A 24,713-nucleotide genomic window follows, 5' to 3' on the forward strand; every position below is an offset into this window, starting at 1 on the left:
ATGAAAATCTTTACCTCGAAGAAGTATGTCTACAAAGCTGTCACTGAGAACCTATTCATTAAGAGTAAAACATAAATCAGCTGGTAGAAAATAGAGGGAGGATTACCAGCTAATTGAACAGCACTATTGACCCTTAACCTTAAATTTCCTGTGGAGGGGGCACAAAGAAGTGAGCTGGTCTACTCCACAGAGCTTCCAGGAAGGATGGGGTACAGGCCGCACCAAACTAAAACAGGGGAAAAGCGGCAGGGGGTGGGGTGGGGGTGGAGGAGCAAGCTCAAGGTTACCCTTCCCCACCTCAGCAGCCACACTGCTCATCCCTCATCAGAGAGGTTGGATGTTGATACACTAAGTCAACAGACTGAAGAATAAAAACCATATGATCATCTCAACAGAAGCATAAAAAGCTTTTGATAAGACTTACATCCATTGATGATTAAAAAAAAACCCTTCAGAACATGGGCAGAGAGGAAACATATATCGACATAATAAAGGCCATATGTGACAGCCCTGCAGCTGACATTATACTCAGTGGTGAAAAGCTGAAAGCGTTTTCCACATTTGTCACTGGCTCTGGGTCTCGGCCTCTGCTCCAAGCTCTCCCTGGCTCTGGTGATGCCTCTCCCGCCTTCCTGGGCCTGCGTGTGGTGCTGGCTCCCAGGCATCAGCAGGATCTTCTCGGCTCCCTCATCTCTGCCCAAACACCTATAAGTAGTCTCTCCATTAAACCCTCTTCAATTAAACTCTTTGAATTTAAACACATCCGTCTCCTGCTGGGACCCTGGCTGATACATCAGAGAAACGGAGAAACTTTCCAAAAACTGTAATTAAATAATATCCTTAGGGAGAAAACAGAAGGTTATTTTCTTCATAGAAAAACAACAGTACCAGGGGAAACAATCAGAGCAGTTAGATGAAAAATAAGAAAAAGGTCTTGAAGTGTTAAAATACAAAGTAAAGAAAATACCATGCATGTTAAGACAGAAGATAAAGAGACGAAGGAATAGGAGAGACTAGGAGATCAGTACTGAAGTCCTGCCACAGAGGTTCCACGGAGAGTCCACAAAGAGCCCATGGAGGGTCCACAGAGGGTCCACGGAGCATCCACCAACATGAGAAAAACACCATTTTATGAGATTTCAGAAGACTAGTGGTAAGGAGAAGATTGTAAATGCTTTCCCCAAATGAAGGTAGGTTATGAAAAGGGAAAAATGGTCGGGAAATTGAAAATCAGGAAGAGGTATTGATTAAAAAATCAATATAAATATTGAACTTTACAAAAATTACCTCAGAAATGACGACAAAAGACAGAAATGAAAAACAAGAGCTGAAATCTGAGACCAGGAGACCCAGTACTTCAGGACCCTGCCACAGAGGGGAGGGTCCCTGCAGCTTTCCGGCAGCGAAGGTCAAAGGAAAACGCTAAGTATAATTTTGTGAAATTTCGGATGGCTAAAAATCGAAAGAAGACCTTAAAAGAGCAACATTAAAAGAGATCACACATAAAGAAATAAATATCTGAAGATTGTTAGATTTTCAATACCAACACAGGAAGCTAGAGATACATGGAGCAAGGCCTTCAAAATTCTGAGGAAAAATCATTCAAATTTTGTGTATAAAAGATTAGCACAAAACTAAGTCTGAGAGTAGAATAAAGCTATATATAGATGTGCCCAGGCTCTCCTTGCATCCTTTGAATCCAAAAAGCTAATATATAAGATGCTTCAGCAAAAGCTGAATTAAACAAGACAGAGGAAATGAGACATACAGAAATCATTCGATGGAACAGGAGACGTCTCATCATTAAAGAGTCATACGGTAGATTTGACGAAGGCTTCAAAGAAGAAAAAGGAGGGGCATATTGAAAATTATGTGAATAAAAAAAACAGGGCAATTACTTATCAGGGAAAAAGTGACAAGGGTGTAAAAAAAAGAGGAAAGATAATTTTAATTAATATTTATCTGTGAAAAAGTTGGAATGTGCCATTCACAATAACATCTTACTATTTGCTTGTTACTTTACAAAGAAATGATTTTTTCTTGGGAGGAGCAAGCTGGACAGATAGGGCTGACGACAGACAGGTATATCCTTCTGCAGCATAACTGGATATCAGTGGTAATTTGAGAAGTGAATGCCTAAATATAGCCATATGCATCACGGTAGAAATATAGAGAGACTTCTCGAGATTTTAAAGTAATTACCTCTGAAATTGGTAGGACTTGAAGAAGGGATGAATGACTTTCTCTTTGTACTTAATTTTCTAAATAAATTTCTGCTTGCTCTGATGCAAAAATAATCCAATGCAAAAATGCTTTAAATGCAATGGCAGAATGGATGTAAAAAAAAGAATGGGCTACATGTGACAAGAAGTGCCACACTGATGAAAGGAAGGACTCTGGGTGTTGATGGCCAACAGCCACCCTACATGACTGTGATGTCTTTGCTGTCTAGCAGCAGCCCTAGGTAGTGTTTGGGGCCCACTAAGGAGAAACTTTGTGTGTCAATAAAATTATGGGTAAATCTATTTCAAACAAGAACATCGGGCTTATGTCTCCTAATACAGGAAGCATGATTTCCATAAGGTCACAGTGCTTCCCTGGATTTTCAATTCCGTTTTTCATGATGCTACTAAAAATAATAAGCTCCTTATTCGAAATGTATCCACACAACCCCTAAGAGTTATGGCATCACTGGCCACGTTTATTAAGACTAAACACCATCCAGTTTACTTTCTTGCCTAATAGAGAATTACTCTTGGCAAGGACATCAGGCATGCTACGCATATGTCACAGTGTTTCCAATGTTTTATGTCTGAGTCTGAGGCCAGTTTTGAGACGACAATGTCTCCACACACATTAAAAGAAAGTGTTTTAGTCTACTGGGGCAGGGAGGGGGGCAGTTAAGATGCATCATTATTTTAAGCTGCAAAGTGTAAAGACTTTCTATTGGCCCCTTTTCAAAGTATGTTTACCCATTAATAAAAATTACTAGTGATTTTGCAGTTTTCTTCAGATCATAAGGCATAAGCCTAGATGTTTTTAATTGTACTTTAGTATCTCATAAGGAAAGGCCCTCAAGTAAGCCTCAAGCAAATAGTAAGCTGTTGACAGTTTCTTTGGAAGAGCTTCATTTGATTATAGCAGTATTTTCTTTCTCTTAAGTATTCAAATGAAGCAAGCTAAAGTTTCTAGGATTCATAGAAACTATCACAGAGAGTTTTTTCTTTTCTTTTCAATGTACACACTAGTAAAAAAATTGAGCTTAAAGCATAAAAGGCTACTTTCAGCAAAGTGGCTCATGTGCTAATCCAAAAGCAGTTGATCTCCCCTTGGAAAGGATCCTAGAAAACTGAATTAGAGGCAGATTTTTTGGCCACCTTTGTGCACATGAGTTTCTTCAGAGTAGTGGCAGAAATCAATGGTTTCCTTAAATAAAACACTCCAGGGACAAGAAATCAGAGCCTGGCTCAGTTCCTAGAATTTGTGTTTTTGCTTGTCTGATCATTCCTTAGCAAGTCCTTTCAAAGTCAAATCCTTTTTTTCTATATTCATAATCAAAAGGAATAGGAATCTAAACTTGGATATGAAATTCTGATGTTTAAAGTAATTCCCATCCCTGGCCTATCAAATCTTCATTCTCTGGACTCTGGTCTATGGCAACTGAGCTCATGCTAAATTAACAAGAGCAGCAGTGAACCACTCAACTTCTAAGCTTATTCAAAGTATTTTACATTTTAGGAATGTGGACGCATTTCTGTGTGAATTCTTTAGAAGCTGCAACACCTTTTCCACTTATAGTAATTCATTTATTCACATATCTATCACTTCATTAATTCATTCACTCATTTAGTGAAGCTTTATTTGGCACTTAATTCCATCAACTACCGGAAGTAAGTGTTATGATGTGAGGTCTACTTTATTTGTCTTTTTTTTTTTTTTGGTCTATTTAGGGCCATACCCGTGGCATATGGAGGTTCCCAGGCCAGGGGTCCAATTGGAGCTACAGCTGCCGGCCTATACCACAGCCACAGCAATGCGGGATCATGTCTACAACATACACCACAGCTCATGGCAACGCTGGATCGTTAACCCACTGAGCAAAGCCAGAGATTGAACCTGAGTCCTCATGGAAGCCAGTCAGTTTCATTAACCACTGAGCCACAACGGGAACTCCTATTTCTGTCATTTTATGTTGAGACGCTATTTTTTTTTTTTTTTTTAGTTATGTGCCTGATCAAAATAGGCTAAGATAATTTTTGTTCTTGAATTAATTTGCATGAACTCATGATAGTTTTCACACAACTAAAATACAGTGGAGGAGTTCCCTTGTGGCTCAGTGGGTTAAAGATTTGGTGTTGTCACTGCGGTAGCTTGGGTCGCTGCTATGGGGTGAGGGTATGATCCCTGGCCCAGGAACTTCCTGCATACTGTGGGCATAACCAAAAATAAATAAATAAAATATAATAAAATAAATAAATTACAATGGTGTTCATTAAAGTTTTTTTTTTAAAGGATTTAGTTGTACCTTAATTGTTATTTCAGAAAGATGACAAAAAATTCTAGTTTTCAACTGTCGCCAAGAAATGCACCTTCTTACTTGTAACTATTTTGCTATTGATACTATTCCAGCTAAAGCACTTATTACCTACAGTGGTGTTAAAACTATTTTTCTGTGATTATTTGGATTCCTGAATAGAGACTTAGGAACAGTTCTAGGGGAAGAGGGAAACCACAAGGCAGAGGAGTTAGCCCCCTATCTACTCCTTCCCATATTGCTCCCAATTCAAGTTTGAACCAGGGGAGCCCACCTTTAGCTATTTCATACCAGAGCTACTCACATAAATTTCTATTTATATAAACATCTCCATTGAATTACAGAATAGATTTTCCAGTAATTTGAGCACTCAATACAACTGAATATATATTAAGGTGCTTAAGAAGTTTCAGGGTAATGTTGTGGGAATTGTAACTTTTTTTTTTTGGCCACACTGGCAGCATGCTGAAGTTCCTGGGCCAGGAGTGGAACCTGCACAACAGCAGTGACTGGAGCCACAGTGGTAACAGCACCAGATCTTTAACCTGTTGAGCCATCAGGGAACTCCATTAACCTTTTTATTTTCTAACTACTTCCATCATGCTAGAGTGAAAGCCCTAAGGGAGACTTTTCCTGTTTTTGAGTCTAAAGTTCTAAATTCTGCCTTGAGTGTGATCTAAGGAGCAAAAAGCAGGTAAAAGCTGAGTATCTGACCGGAGACTTATTGACCTAAGGCCACCAGAGCACAAGACCACCTGAGCCACCTGAGCCTTGGCCCTGTGAAGAAAGCACAAGACAGGGTCAGCGGGGGGGATCCTCATTGACTGGAATTAATTTTGTTTCCTTATCAGAATGGAGAATAGAGATGGAAATGAAGTTGTAGAAAATAAAATTGTGTGTCTTGCAAAGGTATTATTGGCTGAGATTTCTGTTTGCTACTCTGGAAAGATGCTTGCTGGTGCTGGGAGGGGGCAGTTCTTTAAGACAAAAAAAAAGAAGTTTCACCAAATTTACATTTTCCATCATATTCTCCCTGCGTAGCCTTATTTGTGCTCTGAGCATGCAGCCCCTTAGAAGAGGTGAGGCCTGCAGTGGTGTTAAGAATGAACACAGAGGAGTTCCCTGGTGGCCAGTGGTTAAGGATCTGGCACTGGCATTGCAGTAGCTCAGGTCCCTGCTGTGGTGTGTGTTTGAGCCCTGGCATGGGAACTTCCGCAAGCCACTGGCACAGCCAAAGGAAAAAAGAAAGAATGCACATCGACAGTGGTCAGTCTCAAGGCCACTGACCTTCCTGTCCTAGAAATAGTGGATAGATAGTGTGGGGGTTTCAGGGTGTCACTTGAACTGGAAAAAATGCAAGATCAATCACAGCAGCCCAGTTGACTACAATTTGGACTTTTTCTGCTGGTTCCATCCCAATTCTTTTTTTTTTTTTTTTTGGCTGCACCTGCAGCATGTGGAAGTTTCTGGGCCAGAAATGCAACCCAAGCCATAGCAGTGACAACTCTGGATTCCCAACCCACTGAACCACTAGAGAACTCTTCTCAACCCAATTCTTTTTTTTTTTTTTTTTTTTTTTTTGTCTTTTGTCTTTTCAGTGACGCAGGTTCCCAGGCTAGGGGTCAAATCGGAGCTACAGCTGCTGGCCGGCACCACAGCCATAGCAACGTCAAATCCTTAACCACTAAGCGAGGCCAGGGATCCAACCCACACCCTTATGGTTCCTAGTCAGATTTGTTTCCGCTGTGCCACGAAGGGAACTCCTCATCCCAATTCTTAATGATCTCCTCCTAACCAGTTCTTCACAAGTCCTTTTCTGTCTAGGCTGTTATATCACAGGTGCTACATTGAGGGGGGGCAAGTAGGGGGTTATTACTCATCAGTTATTTCACAAACTCAGACAGAAATAGGTAAGTGTTATTTTTGCCTTATCTTACCTAGGAAATTTGTTTTTAAATTAAGATCATTCTTCTATTTGGGTCATGCTGACAAGTTCAAATTTATCTTGATTCATGAAGCATTTAATGATAATTCACTTTCTAAATCCTAAACATAATCAATGTGCTATTTACTGTTCAAAAAAATTTGCAGAATACACAGGCTAACAGTTGGCTTTCTCTCTCTCCCTAAAACTAGGATAAAAAATGAATACAAAAAAATTTACTCATTTTCTGTAATGATCATTTGGAAATTGCTGATTAGAGGTTTGAAATAGTTCAAGAAGTGTGTGTGTGTGTGTGTGTGTGTGTGTGTGTGTGTGTGTAGATAAGTGGCTCTCAATGGAGGTGTCTGATTTTGCCCCTGCTTCTCCCAAGGAACATCTGGCAACATCTGCAGACATTTTTGGTCCTCACAACTGAGGGAAGGCGTAGAGATTAGGATACTGCTAAACAGCCTTGTTGTGAAGACAGCACCTCATGATGGAGAATGATTCAGCCCCAAATGTCAACAGTGCCAAGGCTGAGAATGTCCATCAGTTATGGACAGACTTATTAAGGAGCTTACATTGGGTGCCAAGTGAAGGGAAGGCTTCATGCTACTTGAAACCAAATTCCTTGTTTTGGGAAGAGTGGCTCAAATAGTTTCATTCTGTTAGACAAAAATAGTATGGGGCATTTGTGCAGTGCTGAGAGAGGTTTAGACAAGCCTGTCCCTGTCAGAGCACTCAGACACAGTTGTTTTTATTTGGCAGCAAGAAATAAGGGCCCTGGTGGGGGGGATCAGTCCGCTGTTTTCTGTCAGCCGAGGAAGCAGACTGCTCATCTCCTTTGTCCCTTATGGCCTCAGGGTACTTGATCAAAGCAGGTGGGAAAGACTCTGCCCTTGCTGCCCTGATGCTCCACTGATTGAGGGCAAAATATTTTTCAGTGTTGTCTTTGATTCCTTCTTTCTGTTTTTTACCTTAAAAAATTTTATCTCACGAACTAATCCTCACATGGTGACTATCATACTACTGCAGTGAATCTTATTAATAAATTTGCTCTTAATTGTTCTTACAATGATGGAGCAAGAGGTTAATTATTATGAACATAGTATCTCTGTTCACCTTGTGTCACTACTTGCTTTAATATTCCTGTCACCTCATAAATGGATCTGAGAGTACCCTTTACTTTCGTTTGTAGTGTAGCTTTTTCTTTCAGAATAACAATGTGCATAATAACAGTTCATTTTACATTGGGTAGAAGAGATAATATTTTTTAATTGTCTTCTAAAATGTACTACTTTGCTACTAGAACTTAGGCATATAAAGGGCCTTCTTTTCTTTCATTTTTTTGAGGGATAATTTGGTTCTGACAAGGCAGAATGTCTATTTTAAAATGTTTTATTCCTTCATACAATCAATCATTCAGTAAACATTTAGTAATTATTCTGCAAAGCAACTGGTTAGAGCCTGGGAATATAAAACTTAATAAGCAAAGTTCCCACTCGCCAAATGCTCAGCTTTTAATTTGAAAATATTTTCTCTGCAAGGATTAATCATTATTGATATGAAGTCTGATTGGAAAGGAAGGCGATCCAATTGTCTAACTACTTTCATTTCAAGTAGGTTGTCACATGCTATGCATATCAATTTGAAGCCATCAAATCCAAAACATTGAGCAATTTCATTCCCTGGTGATAAAATCAAAGTCCATTCCAAATTCAGACAGCCAACCATTTTAACTGTAAATTTAGGCATATACCATGCAATATTTCTAATTAGTCTTAAATACTGACAGAAATGTGAGCAGTAGAATTTCCTAACATAACAGAATTGTCATGCTTCTTGGGGTGGTATGAAAATCCCAACAGAGCATTGGCTAGCTTTATAGATAAGCCAATAAACCAAATTCTCTGGAGCCACCAGTGAGGTCACTAATGACAAGCTTTGTGTAATTCTGAACAGATTGTGCCATTTAAGTTACTTTAAAATATACTTCACATGAATGTAATTACTTTTGATAATTTTAAGTGCAATAGTTTTATGGATGAAAACGTTTATTTCAGTCCTTGGCCTTCTACTCTCAATTTCTTTTAAATGCTATCCTAAAATTCTTCCACCATTTGAATAAAATTAAGTTTCTATTTCAGTGAGAGAGTTGATCAATAATTAACACACACTTCAACTGTAAAATACTGCAAGGTAAAGTTTGACCCAGAGTTAAGATGTTTATGATTTCATCTATTGACAATAACCATAGTAAGTGATATCTCAGCTAAATCAACTCTGAGTCTGTATTTTTGGCAGTTTACAACCTACAGGCACACAGATACAAACATATCCAGGAAACTGTGTAGGCATCTGATACAAAGCTTAAAGACAGGAATTTTTTAGGATATTTGGAAAGAACAGAACTCTGCAAATATTGATATAATTATTGATATTTTATTACATGTCTATAATGCACCAGATTGCTACCCAGATTAATGCAAACAATGTCATGTAACACTGGAGAAAAAAATCTGGACTGAGTCTAGGTAGTTGGAAAGCCCAGAGGTCCTATGTAACTAGGGCTTCTGATTTCCATGGCAGCTCCAAACTACTTCTGCTTTATTTCCCTCTAAACCCTGCCTCTTCCTAAGACAACAGACATAGCTCTTTCTGTGATTTCCTGCCTTCCCTTGGTAATTTTCTCTGTGCTTCCACACCTGCCAATTTTTGAGATCCAAAATCATTTTATTCCTACCTCTCATTCATTATTTAAGAGGGATTTATCAATGGACTACTTATTTTCTAGTTCTGGCTAGGGATACATTCAAAGAGGCTCAAGACTGACAAGTCCCTGAACCTATGAGACTCATGGTCCAGTTAGGAGCACAGAAAACCAAGGAATAAACAAATAACTGACCATAAAATGACTGCTATGGCAGGTAATGCTTGGGTGGAAAAGCTCTAGACAGGAGGGTTCGCCTAAAGAGATGACTGAGTAGCGACAGTGAGGACGCCTGGGAGAAGCAGCATGAGGACAGGGAGGAGGAAGAGCAAAGGCCCTAAGTTAGAAAGACTTCCAGAGTCCTGGAGCGACAGGATGTCACAGAGAAAGGAGCAATGGCAGGTGTCCGGTGAGTAGAGGAAAATGGCCCCGCTGTGTGGGATCTTGTTAGCCTCCCAAGGAGTGTGTACTTTATTCCCAAAGGTGAGCCACTTAAGAAATTTGACTCAAGAGTGACTTGATATGGTATACTTTGAATCAGCCTGGCCAAAGCATGGTGAATGTTTAGGATCAGGCTATAGGGAACTGTAATGGCCTAAAGAAAAAATGATGGAGACTTGGACCAGGGTATTTTCAGAGACGATAGACATGGGCAGATATAAGATAATTTTGGAAAGGACTTAGTGACAGGGCTTGGATGCAAAGAATATAACAACAAGGGAAGTCAAAGATGACTCTCAGTACACAAGAGGATGGCAGTTATTTGTTGAGATGGGAAAGGCCATTAGGAGACGGGGTCGGGGAGGGGCATAAAGAAGGGAGGGGTTGGTAAGGGTAGGGCACCAAGGGTTTTATTTTAGAAGGGCTAAGTTTAAGATAAGGTGAGAATTACAAGAGGAGATTCTGGGTAGGTGTTTGGGTAAATCAGTCTGGAATTCAGAAGAAAAGTCTGAGTTTGAACATGTGTAAGAAAAGAAAGAAAACTGGCCACTGAGATGGGAGGGGTAATAAAATGTACTCATTTCAAAGCAGAAAGATTAAATGATTTCAAGAAGACACACTATTTTCATAGTATATTGAAAAACATACTATACAGAAAACAGTATACTGTTTCCATGGTATACTGAAATGCATACTATACTTTGGTACTCTCTGGGTTTTCTAGGATATACTGGACAATTAGAGAACCACTATCCTTAATTTGCTCTAATTCAGTCAATTCTACCAGGGAAGAGAAGCATTTTACACAATATCCTCACACTGTTTGAAACATTATTTCATAAAATAGTGCACAAATTTAACCTTTTTTTTCTTAAGAGAACAAAATCTTTCTTTAGCTTAAATTTAGGCAAATCATTAGCATAGTGTTTCTTCACAGAAGCATAATTACTCATTAATGATTTGTTCCCATAGAAATAAACATGTCAGACAGGATTATCTAAGAATTAACATTTCAATGGTTCCTAGAATTTTTCTGCTACTGAATCTCTGGAGGCAGCCGTAATATATTCACTTCTAATGGCATGTGGTGATCAATGAGGCTTTAACAATTAAGGCAACCTGCAAGGTCACACAGACAGTAAGCCAAAGCAGCAGATAACTGACGACTTTAGGGACTGCCATGTGGGGAGAGATTCGTGTGTTCAACATAAATGATATATCTACCACACCGTGCCATGTGGGCTCTAGGAAATGAACTGTGAAGACCTTTTGGCCATGTGCCTCACTTCCCAGTTAGAATACTACTTTAAAACTTAACTTTGCTACTTTTTGTTATATTGATTTAACTTGAAACTTGCTATTTTTAATATCTCTTGGTTATAAGAAAGACCTCTCTGGAAAAAGATATTTGACTATCTTTTTTGAGAAAGTTTGATGTCAATAGAAATACAAAATTACATATTCTAAAACTGATAATACACAACTAAAGAAAGCAAACACAGTTGTCTCTTGGTGTCTAAAGGGGTGGGTTCCAGCATCCCCCCTCATCATACCAAAATTCTTTGATGCTTAAGTCCCTTACATCGAATGGCTTTCTACAGACTGCCCTTTGTATCTGCAGGTTCTACATCTCCTGATTTGGAGGGCTAACTGTACAAACTTGGGTTTTGATTCTGAAATCATTCCTATGAACAAATACACAATGAGAATTCACATTAAAGCAATGCATTAGTTAATGTTTTGGAATTCCTTTCTGCAAAATCACTAATCAATATTAGAAGCAACTTTATTTCTTTATTTTTATTTTATTTATTTATATATATTTTTTGCTTTTCTAGGGCTGCACCCACGGCATATGGAGGTTCCCAGGCTGGGAGTCAAATTGGAGCTAGACCTGCTGGCCTATGCCACTGCCACAACAACGCCAGATCTGAGCCACATCTGCGACCTACGCCACAGCTCACAGCAATGCCGGATCCTTAACACGCTGAGGGAGGCCAGAGATTGAACCGAAACCTCATGGTTCCTAGTTGGATTCGTTGCTGCTGTGCTGCAACAGAAACTCTGAAGCAACTTTAGAAATAACATTTAAACAATCATTTTCAACTTGTGAACGGAAGACAACATATTCGTGGAAGGAGCTTGTTTAAGTATTAATATTAAGAAATTATAATGTTTACTATTTTCAATATGTTTTTCAAAAGTGAGTTCACCTCCTATCATACAATTTGACTTTCCTGACTTTGATTTGGTAAATTAACTATACTGTAGTGATTTACTTTAAAAAAAATGAAAAATGTAAGGATTTAATTTCAGCATATCATGTATCTAGCATCAAAATGCACCCAATTGAATCATAGGTCTTCAAGTTTATAAGAATTAAATTTCAACATTCAACAATTGTCATCAATATTGCAAATTTCTCGTAATAAAACAACCCTAATCTTTACATTTACACTTAAATATTTAACAGAAAGATTTTGCAAAATTGTGACTTGTATAACACAGTTTTATCTATTTTGACCAGACCTTTATTTCCTTTCTGTATCTTTTATGTAACATTAAAGTTATGAGCTTTCAGTTTGCTTTCGGTTATGTTTTTATAAGCATAGGAGACAGAGTTCACTTCTTGGCAAGGTAAGAGGAAATGAGGCAAGCCAGAAAGATAGGTTGTGAGTCAAGCTGCATATTAAACAGCAGGAAAATTCAAGAGGTCAGAATTTTCAACTCTAAATCACTGATGTCAGTTTCTCTTTTATCAAGGAAAGCATCAATCAGTATCTAAATCAAAGCAGACATCTGGGCAAATTAAAGAATATGGGTAATCAATGGTCACCTGTTAAAAATCTATATTTATGCTTTGCTAACCTTTGTTTCCAGAGATAGCTGTGCCTCTAAAGAACTATGCTTTTGGATGGCTTAGGAGTTGTCACTGAATTGTAAGGATTTATCCATCACTTCTTTCTAAGAGCATACATTTGGAAGGAAGAAGCCAACTCTACTTTATGATCTTGTCTATTCCTAGCCCATAATATTATCTTGTTTAAAAAAGTGCTCAAAATATATTTTAAAATTATGTTTTTCTGAAAAAGAAGGCTTTTGTCTTTTGTGTACTCTGACTTTTTATATCCTGGGTATGTGCTAAGAATACCCGGATGTGATAGCTTCCCCATAAATGCATGCTCACATAGCTACCAGATGTTGCTTGTGGTAATGTCTGCACTTTCTGCAGATGATCCCACCTAAAATAGCCCCAAAACTCAGCTGTGTGGTTCCAACCTTGATTTCAGTCCTAATTTCCATGGAGTAATGACTAATGCCTTGTTTTAAGTGAAAAAATAAACAAACAAAAGCTCCAATGTTTAATGCATATATTAAGTAAAACTAAAACTAGCTCTGTGTCTCTCTGCTTTCACTAAAAATATGAATAACAGCAGTAACTTGTTCCTGAGATTAAGTTCAGCAATTTTGTAATGGGCAATATGTTTTCAGATATTCAAGTAAAATGATAGGAATCGTTCTATTTTAAAATGGTTAATTATTTTAACTGTTGTTTTAAACTAGTTTCTAAAAGATAGGTGATAATCTATTTATTGGGGCATTTTTATAAGTTGAGTTAAAAATTGTAACTTTAGGATTTCCTGCTATGGTATAGTGGGTTAAGAATCTGACTTCAGTGGCTCTGGTCACTGGGGAGGCACAGGTTCAATTCCCACCACAGGCACAGTAAGTTAAAGGATCTGGCATTGCTTTGGCGCTGTGTAGGTTGATGCTGCACCTAGAATATAGTCCCTGGCCTGGGAAATTCCATGTACTGTGGGTGAGGCCACAAAAAAATATAACTTTAAAAATGCTTAATTCTTAATTGGGTTAACCGACCTATGTATATTACATTTTAAAATTCTCTTTCCAAAATTAAATGATAAAATTTCATTCCTATTCACTATATGTCACGTTGAATAAATATATCCCATTGGGAAAAAGGAAAGAAAAGTAGGTTTATGTTATAGGGACATTTTGCTGGGTCTATAAATATCATTTTAGAATCAAAATCAATTGTTCATTCTTTATTTTGTTCAAGTTGAAGTAAAATCATTATTCCATTGGCATGTTTTTCTTGACAATGCTGAGAGTGGTTAAGGAAAAAGATCGGTGAAATAATATGCACATTTCATTACAGAAAATAATCTTTATTTTTGGGGAAGAGTTTAAATGGTTTATTTCTTTCTTTTTCTACTTCACTGATTTTCCAGCACTCCGAGCCAAAGCATTCTAGCTTTGGTTGACACATGTCAAGTCCTTGACTTTATTATTAATATCTTCAAAACACAAAACATTGATTCTTACTGTGGAAACAAAGTTCCAATTGTCTTTATATATATGTATTTTATTTATATATGTAAAAATCTTTATATATATGTATATATATTTACAAAAGCTTTTTGTTTATATTTATATATATACATACATTTAAATATAAAATGTTATTTCTTTCAAACTGTACTGTGTTTTGAATATACAGCCTGCTGCATTCTTATAATATTTTCTACCACTCAAACAGATAAGAAGTTCAATGTTTACAGTGTGAAAATGAAATGTTTTATCATTCCTAGGCATTACGTACCCATACTTCAAGTGAGACAGTTCTCTGTTGGGATAATTTAAGTCATAGAAAGAAAATGGAAGAAAACAATTATTTACAACAGCTAATATGATGGTGTATGCATTTTGAGCAAGTTATAATAACTTAATAAGTAAATAATATATACATTAATTTCTATTTTCTTCATTAAGCAGCCCAGTAACCCACTCAGAGTCAAGATTAAAAGAAATTAATACTATGGTTCAAATTAAACTATTAAGTGTTATAAACTTTGTTTACTGATCACTTTTTGTCTTTATCACTAAAAGAAGATAGTTATTTTAATTTCCCTTTCAGAAATAGTTCTCATCCTAAACAACACGAAAAAACAACCCACAGAATGGGAGAAAATCTTTGCAAGTGAATCAAGGGACAAGGAATTAATCTCCAAAATTTATAAACAACTTCTGTAGCTCCATACCAAAAAAACAAACAACCTCGTCAAAAAATGGGCAGAAGATCCAAACAGACAGTTCTCCAAAGAAGATATACAGATGGCCAAGAAACACATGAAAAGATGTTCAACATCACTCATTATTAGAGAAATGCAAATCAAAACCACTATGAGGTACCACCTTACACCAGCCATAATGGCCATCATCCAAAAGTCTACAAACAATAAGTGCTGCAGAGGGTGTGGAGAAAAAGGAACCCTGTTAAAAACTGTTGGTGGGATTGTAAATTGGTGCAACCACTGTGGAAAGGAGTATGGAGATTCCTCAGAAAACTAAACATAGAACTACCATTTGATCCAGCAATCCCACTCCTGGGCATCTATCCAGAGAAACTACGACATGCAAAGACACATGTACTCCGATATTCATTGCAGTACTATTTACAATAGCGAAAACATGGAAACAACCAAAATGTCCATCGACAGAGGAGTGGATCCAGAAGAGGTGGTACATATACGCAATGGAATATTACTCAGCCATTAAAATGAATGAAATACTAGCATTTTTAGCAACATGGATGGACCTAGAAACTATCATGCTAAGTGAAGTCAGCCATACAATGAGACACCAACATCAAATGCTTTCACTGACATGTGGAATCTGAAAAAAGGACAGACTGAACTTCTTTGCAGAACAGATGCTGACCACAGACATTGAAAAACTTATGGTCTCCGGAGGAGACAGCTTGGGGGGTGGGGGGATATGCTTGGGCCGTGGGATGGAAATCCTGTGAAATCAGATTGTTATGATCATTATACAACTACAGATGTGAGAAATTCATTTGAGTAATTTAAAAAAAAATAGTTCTCATCTTGTCTATTACACATTGTTTTAGCTCATTTCTCTTCTTTCTTGGTGCAAAGGTAGAAAATCTTTCCTAGCTCCCTTTTCAGGTGTGTTTACCTGACAAAGTACTTGCCAAGAGAATGCCAACAAAAATGAGGTGCACCTTTTAACTCTGCCCTCCATTACCCATCCCCTGTCCACCCATTTTCTGCCACATTGACTGGAGGAGACTCATGTTTTCCTCTAAAAACATACTTAGATTAACATAACTTAACTCTATCTTCAAATAAGGTCACTTGAAAGATTCTTGATATTAGTATTTCAAAACAAATTTTGGGGAGACACAATTAATTAAACCCATGACAGAACTCATTGATATAATCTATTCAATTCAAAGGACCAGTACAGAGAGGCAGCCTGTAGAGGGAATATGGACAGGAACAGAAATGTAGTCTAATGTGTACTGCAGTTTAGCCAACTCTACTAAGAAAAGTGAGTACTTAGATCACGTGATATGCTCCCTTACTTAAAAGCTCTGCAGTAGGTCTTTCTTGCCTATGATGTAGTTCACAGTTCTTACTAGGGCTTTTAATGACATACACAACCTGGCAAATGATTTCCACTGCATTCATTTTCAGACCTTATCCTCACTCTTTCCTATCTAATGGACTCAAGTACACATTATTTCCTTCTTTTCTGATACTACATCCCACTAAAAAATATCCTCCCATCATCAGAAGCAGAGAAGTGTGGTGCAGGCTTTGTATTTAATGTTATATCACTTAAGAAAACATTTGTTAATGATGAGATTTGTTGGTAAATGTCAGTCTGCCTAAGTCTCATTCACTGTTCATACACCCATTATGCTCTTTTTCAAAACTCAGCATAACTTATTACATGTACACATGACTATACATAAACAGTAAGTGGTAAATAATTCTGCTATGGGTAACTGAAGATGTTCTTATTTTTCTAGTTTTCTATTTTTGTTGTTGTTTTGTTCAGGTTTTAGTACAGGATTTGCCTACCCTTAATCAAAGCGCTAAACTAACAAATTCTCCATGAAACTGCTCTATGAGAAACGATAGATTTTATGCAATTTACTTACAAATCAGAATGTAGTCTGAGAGCTTAAGACTAGGGCAGCAAATGAAGTTTTTTGTTTTGTGTTTTGTTTTGTTTTTTAAGTGCCGGGATGTATTTTTAATTGGTAAGCATTTAAAAAATTAAAGTCCCATAATTGAGATCAGATGAGTCAAATTTATTTCTATCTTTGATTCCAAATCTTACCTCTCTTCAAGAATGAAAAGGAAGCTACAAATAAGGAAAATAATCTATCTGTCTACATAAAATGCAAGCTCAGTTATTATAATAATATAATGTAGTAGTATATAATTATAGAATTATGTTATAATATGCAATGTGATATACATTTATATATAATTGTTATCATAATACATGTGGTATATTAAAACAATTAATATAACATGTGGTATGTTAATAACATAATTAATCTAAAACTGATCCATAATTATTATAAGTATACCAATAGACTTGGACAAAGTGCAACATCATACTCTCAGATTTGTGTCTGCCAGGGATACATGCACCTCTATCTTAAGCTGTCTTAGCACCTCATCATTAAGTGTGCCATGGTGCTCAAGAGTGGGGTGATAGGATTTCCCTGGTGGGCTAGCAATTAAGGATCTGGTGTTGTCACTATTATTATGGCTTTGGTCACTGCTGTGATGTGAGTTGTTTGATCCCTGGCCAGGAAACTTCCACATGCCATGGGCAGGGCCAATTTTATATATATATATAAATTTAGAGAGTTACTTGGTGGCTCAGCAGGTTAAGGATCTGGCATTGTCATTGCTGTGGCTCTGGTCACTGCTGTGGCTCAGGTTTGATCCCAGGTCTGGGAACTTCTGCAGGCCACGAGTGTAGTTAAAAAAAAAAAAAAGAGCTGGGTGACAAATGCTTACCTATTTGTGTGTGTTTTTCCTTTTCATAAACTATATATTGTGGTTTGGCAGCTTAATATCACTGCTTGGTCCCATTTGTACTTTCCCTTTCGTTAAAAGATGAGCAACAGTTCTAGATAATTTCTCACTAAATTCGTTTTAGTATGTGTGCTTTTGGTACCTTTACTATGCCAGTGTGTATTTCACCTGATTTAAATACCCCACATTTTCCTCCCTGCTTTTGTTAGGTTAAGCAATCACATAATTCTTTTTTAAGAGGGTCATGCTACTCTGCAGAACATCCTGCCTTTCCTTGTTCTAAAAAATAATGAGCTCTGTTACTTTTTCACAGAGAGTATTTGTTTTAGTCTTTAGGAGAGAGCCCTTCATCATGGATGGAGCACTGCCTCATTGTTCTTTTCCTCACCATTCCACTACAGCATGTGGGGAAGGATGCTTCTCCTATATTCATATTCAAGAGGACCCTCATCATCCAACAGAAACAAGACAAAAGAATGTAGCATTGGGAGTGAAATGTGTGCACACTATTTACTTTTACTTTAAAGAATACGTTAATGGTCAAAAAATTACGGCTACAGTAGTCTTAAAATGAGTTAAACTTAAAATTGAAGTTTTTTTTCCCCCTTTTTACCGCAAGGAGTATATTTTAAAGGTGCAGAAAACAAAAATTAATAGAGACCCATTCTTGTTCTTTATGGATGATAAAAATAAGAAAAATGCCTATTTCTATAAATTTTCCATTACTTCAAATAAATCCAGGACCTGTGAAGAAATATTTCTGAATGTAGATAATTTAGAATGGATACAGACAGGTTGTCAACTACTTTTTGATAAAAATGAAAAGCAACAGTGTGTGTAAATTGCAAAAAAAAAAAAAAAAAAGAAAAACAAATTGCAGCTCTATAACATTAAGGAAAATGAATTTTTGTTGTTAAATATCCTTATAAGCGACATGTGATGCGAGTAGTGAAAAATAGGTACTCCTGGAATATTACAATGTTTTACATTTAACATATTTCTTTAAAAACACTTTAAAGACTATGCAATCTTTTTTTTTTTTTTTTTTTTTTTTTTTTTTTGTCTTTTTAGGGCTGCACCTGCAGCATATGGAAGGTCTCAGGCTAGGGAGCAAATTGGAGCTATAGCTGCCGGCCTCCACAATAGCCACAGCAATGTAGGATCCAAGCTACATCTGTGATCTTCACCACAGGTCACGGCAATGTCGGATCTTAACCCACTGAGCGAGGCCAGGGATTGAACCCGAGCCTTCATGGATGCTAGTTGGGTTTGTTACCACTGAGACACAAGGGGAACGCTAAGATTTTTCTTCCAAAGAGAAATGCTGCCAATCCCCTTGTGTCACAGCAGGGAACTCCTCAAAAGTGAGACTTTTAAAAATCACATCGCAGAAGTCTTAAAATGCATTTTGAGTGTCAGGGAAGGTATATGTGGTGTAGCTTTTCCTCAATTTAGTTGATAATAGATGGCTTTTTAGTCAATTTTCTGTAACAATTTGTATTCTAGACAACAGAATCTAGGTAGTTCTCGTCTGAAGAGTGTAGAACTTCCTTAAGTTTTCTCCTTTAATTATTTTCCCAGTTTGTGTTTTCATCTCTTCACCTCATTTTTTTGGAGAGGGCTAAATAATAACCTATTGTCATAACCTAATAATGTACTTTAGTCTACATTCTGGATAAGGATGATGGTGTGTGTTTCAAAGTAACAATTAAAAAAAAAAAGGTAGAGGGAGGCAAAACACATAATAAATAGGTATTAAATCTATATTAAAATTTAAACCTTACCAAAAAGCAAAAAAGGAAAATTAAGGAAAAATGTCATTTTCACTTACAGATTTGCAAAATTATACCTGATGTAGGTGAGGGTTTGGGGGTGAAATCAACCTCAAACATAGCTTTTAGGAATAAAATAAATTGATTATTCTATAATGATTGTAGTATGATGGATAATTTTAGCTTCTTCTTTATGTTTTTCTAGCTTTTCCAAATTTTCTATGATGGATATATTTGACTTTTCTTATCAAAAGAACTACCAGTTTGTTTTTACAATTCCTCTAAGTGGAAAATAACATGGCTTCTTTGTAAATCTGTTTATAAATCTGTTTATGTAAATTCATTGATAATATAACCTTTACAGCATTCCTTCCCCACTACTATTTTAGGACTTACAGAAAAGACAAAATGGCTTGATGAACATTAATTCACATACAAATACATGTAAATATTAATCAGGTTATCCTCCGCTTTAAAATTCAAGAACAATATCCAGAGAGAGAGTCTTTGCCACTTACGAGATTAAGTGAAAAAAAAGTGTATCTTACCTGATAAACAATGTATACTTTTGTCCATCATCCACTTTAATAGTAGTGTTAATGCTTTTCAATTTTGCTTCACCAGCACAAAAAAAGTGGTACTGTGGAAAAAAAAAAAAGTTCTTCCTCAAACAGGTTTTCAGTGTAAAATTAACATCTTATATTTTTATTGGACTTTATAATTGACCTGTAATTTTTTTTTTCCCTTGGAGAGACAAGAAGTCTGAAGCTTAAAGTCACAGCTCAAGGTAAACAAACAAAAAGTGCTAGAATTAAAACACAGAAATGTATAATATTATATACATATACATACCCCATACACATGTACACACACACACACACACACACACTTCTGGTTTCTCTTCCAGGATTCTGGGGAGCCTGGTTGAGGAAGGCAGCTTCTTCTGTTAACCGGAAGCTAGTGTTCATTGGCAACGGTCCTTAGACACTAGCAACTGAGTAATGCAAAGACCACTGGATTCAATCTAGAAGGTTATGTTAATGTCACTGAAGGGAAACTTAAAGACTATGAAAGTTAACCATTCATCCTAAACTTCCTGAGGCTTGAGGGGCCTTACGGCCATTTGTAGGATTATTGTTAATTAGACCAACTGAGTTATGGTTTTAAAAGGAGCAAATCATGTCTGCATTAGGTATGCATGACCAGACAACCCTGGGGATTCCATGAGTGGCCAGCAGTGGCCTATTTATCTTTTTAACGGTATATACCTGAACGTGGCTATTCTTATATTGCAGCTATTCTTTCCCAGAAAAGGCTTTTACAGTCTTTAGCATATTGCAAGAGATCTATAACCCACATATGAGCTAAAGAACCACAGTTACATAATGTTTCATAACTCCTGTGCACCCAAGCTACATTAAATTGATGTCTAAATCTTCCTACTGGTAGTTGAAAGGTAAACATAATCCTATATATCTTACATTTTTGTAATGTTTGGTCATCATAACAAAAACCTTCCTTTATAAAATTATCTACTGCAGAGTCATTTTAAGAAATATGGTAACCAGCGTTGAGCTTTCAAAAAAATAAAACATATCCACACCCACTTTGCCAGAAAAATCAGTAGCATAACATTTGGCTATACATTCTTCCTAAGCCATGTGTAACTAAGTAAAAGTCAATGTTTGCTTACTGCATTTTAATGCCATGTCTAGAATACAGTCAAGGTGATCAGATAGTATTTAATATTTTCAGCAGCATGTATATCATTTGGAAATCTGTATTACTAGTTAAGATAGTTATTTAAACTTAAATGATAATTTGCGGACGTGTGTGTGGGGGGGGGTGAAGAGGTAATCTTATTTTGTTAAAAGACATTAGAATATTATTTTTCAAGTACAAATAAATCTTAGTAATTCCTATTATCTCCAGGGATGTCAAAGTTAAACATTTAAAAATTATTTAATGGGAATTCCTTGGGGGCCTAGCGGTTAAGGGTCTGGTGTTATCACTGTTCTCTGGTCACTGCTGTGGGGTGAGTTTGATCCTAGGCCTAGGAACTTCCACATGCAATGGGAATGGCCAAAACAACAACCAAAAAACCCTAAAAAAAATTAATGGATAATTCTATTAATTTCATTTGAGTTTTAAAGATTGTAAATAACTCTGTGATATTATGAAAACAATATCTATTGTTATTGATTACTCTATCATGGATTTTTAAAGCACTTTATAAGTTTCAACTGATTGTTTCCTTACAAAACAAAAAACAAATGAACAAATAAAAATCTGTGAAGTAGGTACTATCCTTTTATTATCTCCATCATTCAGAGGTGGAAACTGAGTGGAAATGGTTTGCCTAGAGGGGCACTGACATTTGAGTCCCAACAGTGGATATATCCACTCACTTCCTTGGTATCAGAAAGAGCCAATGAAATAGTTTCAAAAATTAATTTTGATATTTTATGCTTTAAAACTGAAAAAAGTATAAAAGAGTTCAAAGAGCATGTGTAATAGGAAACATCTTGAGAGCCTCCATTAGTTCATAGGATGTCTATGATATGCGAAAAGAAATACCTACTTCCATGAATTTATGTGCCTTTACTTATTCATTCATTGTATAACATTAAGCTCACAATATTTATCCATTTGCTTATTTAAACCTCACATCAACTTTTATTGTCCTCCCTTTATGAGTGAGTAAACTCCAGCACAGAGTGCTTAAAACTCACAAGGCCTAAAAGCCCCTCAGTGGCAGAGCTGGGGTCCAAACTCTGACCGTCTTGCTCCAGAGTCCATTATCTTAATACATTTTCTTAAGTTGGATCCGTACGCATAATTGCAATTCAGTAGATAATAGCAATTACTATTACAGAGTATCAATACATATCTTTGTCATAAAACCTAAAGAAAAGGATTCTACATCTCTCTTCACCCATTTTCCTTTTATAATTCCTAAATGTCTTGGCTCAACATATTTGAATTTATTTTTATCCATTCGAAAGTGAAAGGAGTCTCTATACTTCATACTTCATTCTATACTTCAAATACGGAAGTATACTCTCTACTTCTATATTTTATACATCTTTTCACCTACAATTCTACAACTCTCTGGTCTTGCTCACAATGGCTCTGGTTAGAGACATTCACCATGGTGGGGTCTGGCTGAGTTAGACAGTCAGTTACAGAGCTGAGTTAGGAGCAGAAAAAATGTGCTGAATGTGACCAGAGCTCAATATTACATAATTTTTCACATCAGGTCTCTACAAGTTTTCTGCTTATTATAAGACTAATGAAAATTTCTGGTCTTAGTTGAGGAAAATGCTGTGGAGCAGAGATCACCAGAACTTATCTTAAAGGGTCAGACTGATGTTCGATGGTTCATTATTGCATTCTATTCATTACATAGCTCTATTTTTTTGCTCCAGTTTCACCTGTTCTTATTATTATCTGTAATCAGTGAGAAGCAAGATGAGAGCAAAGTGTGTTTTATTTACCATTGAATCCTCACAAGCTGGCAAAGTGACTGGTGACAGATAAATGTTTAATGAATAAGTGAAAAAAAAGGATGAATGAATAAAAATACTGTTACTACTACTAATCTGCTACATCTAGTTGACATTTGCAATGATATCAGATATTGTACTAAATTATGCATATGTGTTCTATTACTTAAGAAAGATTAGTATGTAAAGAAAATCAAACTTGTACAACTTGGCTTATTTAAATTATAGACATACCTTACACTTTTATGGAAATTCACATATTTAAATCATATTATAAAAGAAATGGTAGGCAAAAATACAGATGTAGTATTTCATACACTAGACTATGTTAACTACCTTATTGCAGTGATGATTTGATGCCTTCCTTAATCTGAGGATTTAGAACCAGAAATATGAGGTGATTTGTTAAGGTAGGCTGGTGTTGGAAAAGAGCACACACTTTCAATTCAAAATTGGCTTCAGAATTTAGCTGTGTAGTTTTGGACTTTTAAATGAAGGTTGTTTTACAGACTGTCAAGTGTAAGGTCAACAATCCCTAAATTTTTGCTATCAGAATCTCTTTGCACTCTTAAAAATTACTCAGGTTTCCAAAGAGTTTTTGTTTACTGGGTTATGTCCATCAATATGTATAACACTAAAATTAAAGCAGACTTTTTCAAAGCACAAAACCATATAAGTACACATTACCCAAGTGACCAGAGAGATGACATTGTGTGTCATGTAGCTTCTAGAAAACTCTATGTACACTTATGAAATTTAGATTTAATATACTTAGTATTATTATCAAGATAGTATTTCCCCTTAAGGACACTTTGAAAGAATTCTGAGGTTTCCCAGGGATTCCCAGATCACATCTGCCATTAAAGTTATATGTTATTGTAGCAATTACCATCATTGAGAAATTGGGAAAGAGAAAAGTGGAAGAAGGAGTTCCCTTGTGGTGCAGTTGGTTAAGGGTCTGGTGATATCACTGTTGTGGCCCAGTTGCTGCTGTGGCCCTGGTCTGGCAACTTCTGCCAACCACAGTGCAGCCAGAAAGAAAAAAGAAAAAAAAAAGTGGAAGAAAAGTTAAAAATATAGAGGAAAAAATAGAATGAAAGTTATTCAAAGTATATACTATTTTGATATATAAATAGTATACACTGAACAGGAAGAAATTACAAAAATAGGACACATAGCCTGGTGGTCAGTGTAAAAGACATATTTAAGTTTAAATTTTATATTGACAATAACTGCTAAAGTGGAGAATCAGAGCAACTTCCTAAAATTCACCTTAAATAAATTTGACTTACCTTTAAGGTACCATTTTCAATAAATAATTGAAAAAAAAATCCATCTGCTATATCTGGGTCTTGCTTGATGTAGAGGAGGAGTCCATAGGTGTTGGAGGTCTGAAATTCTAGGGAAATGTTATTTTGTGGATTTAAAAACACGTTCTGAAACTCTAGATAGGACTCTCCATGATAACACACACAACTGAAATCTGTGGAGTTAGAAAGAAAATACAATTTAGGTTGGAGTTAAATGTACAATAGTTGGGTGTCACATTATAACATTAGCAGAATGTTTTCTGAAATGGCTCTTTCCTGCCTCTTTTCTGCCCATTACAAGCCTGCACATTTATTTTCTCTGCCATTGGCACAGTGGGTTGACATCATTTATATGTACTGGGGGTATCATGATCAAATTTTGCTGGGAGGCAAGGATGGCCTAGATGATTTATCTTCATATACTTTCATCTAGATTTTATGCTACAGGTCAACAGAAATAGGAACATTTTCTAAAGAAGTCCTTGTTCACCATATATATATATATATATATATATATATATATATATGACACCACTGTTCATCATATATATATGACACTTCGTTCCCTATATATATATATATGACAAAATTATGACTTGTGTTATTATTGTCATTTGATTGGGTGGCTTT

At 36.3% G+C, this 24,713-nt stretch overlaps 1 protein-coding gene across 1 annotated transcript in view; it reads right to left on the bottom strand.

Moving 5' to 3' along the window:
* Positions 1–24,713, bottom strand: part of EYS (eyes shut homolog (Drosophila)) — a 1,343,277-nt gene that overhangs the window by 526,373 nt on the left and 792,191 nt on the right. Inside the window, 2 exon segments of the mRNA XM_021084496.1 lie at positions 19,816–19,907; positions 24,066–24,256. Coding sequence (XP_020940155.1) covers positions 19,816–19,907; positions 24,066–24,256 — 283 coding nt within the window.

Source organism: Sus scrofa, chromosome 1 (assembly GCF_000003025.6).
Source record: "Sus scrofa isolate TJ Tabasco breed Duroc chromosome 1, Sscrofa11.1, whole genome shotgun sequence".
Classification (NCBI taxonomy): domain Eukaryota; kingdom Metazoa; phylum Chordata; class Mammalia; order Artiodactyla; family Suidae; genus Sus; species Sus scrofa.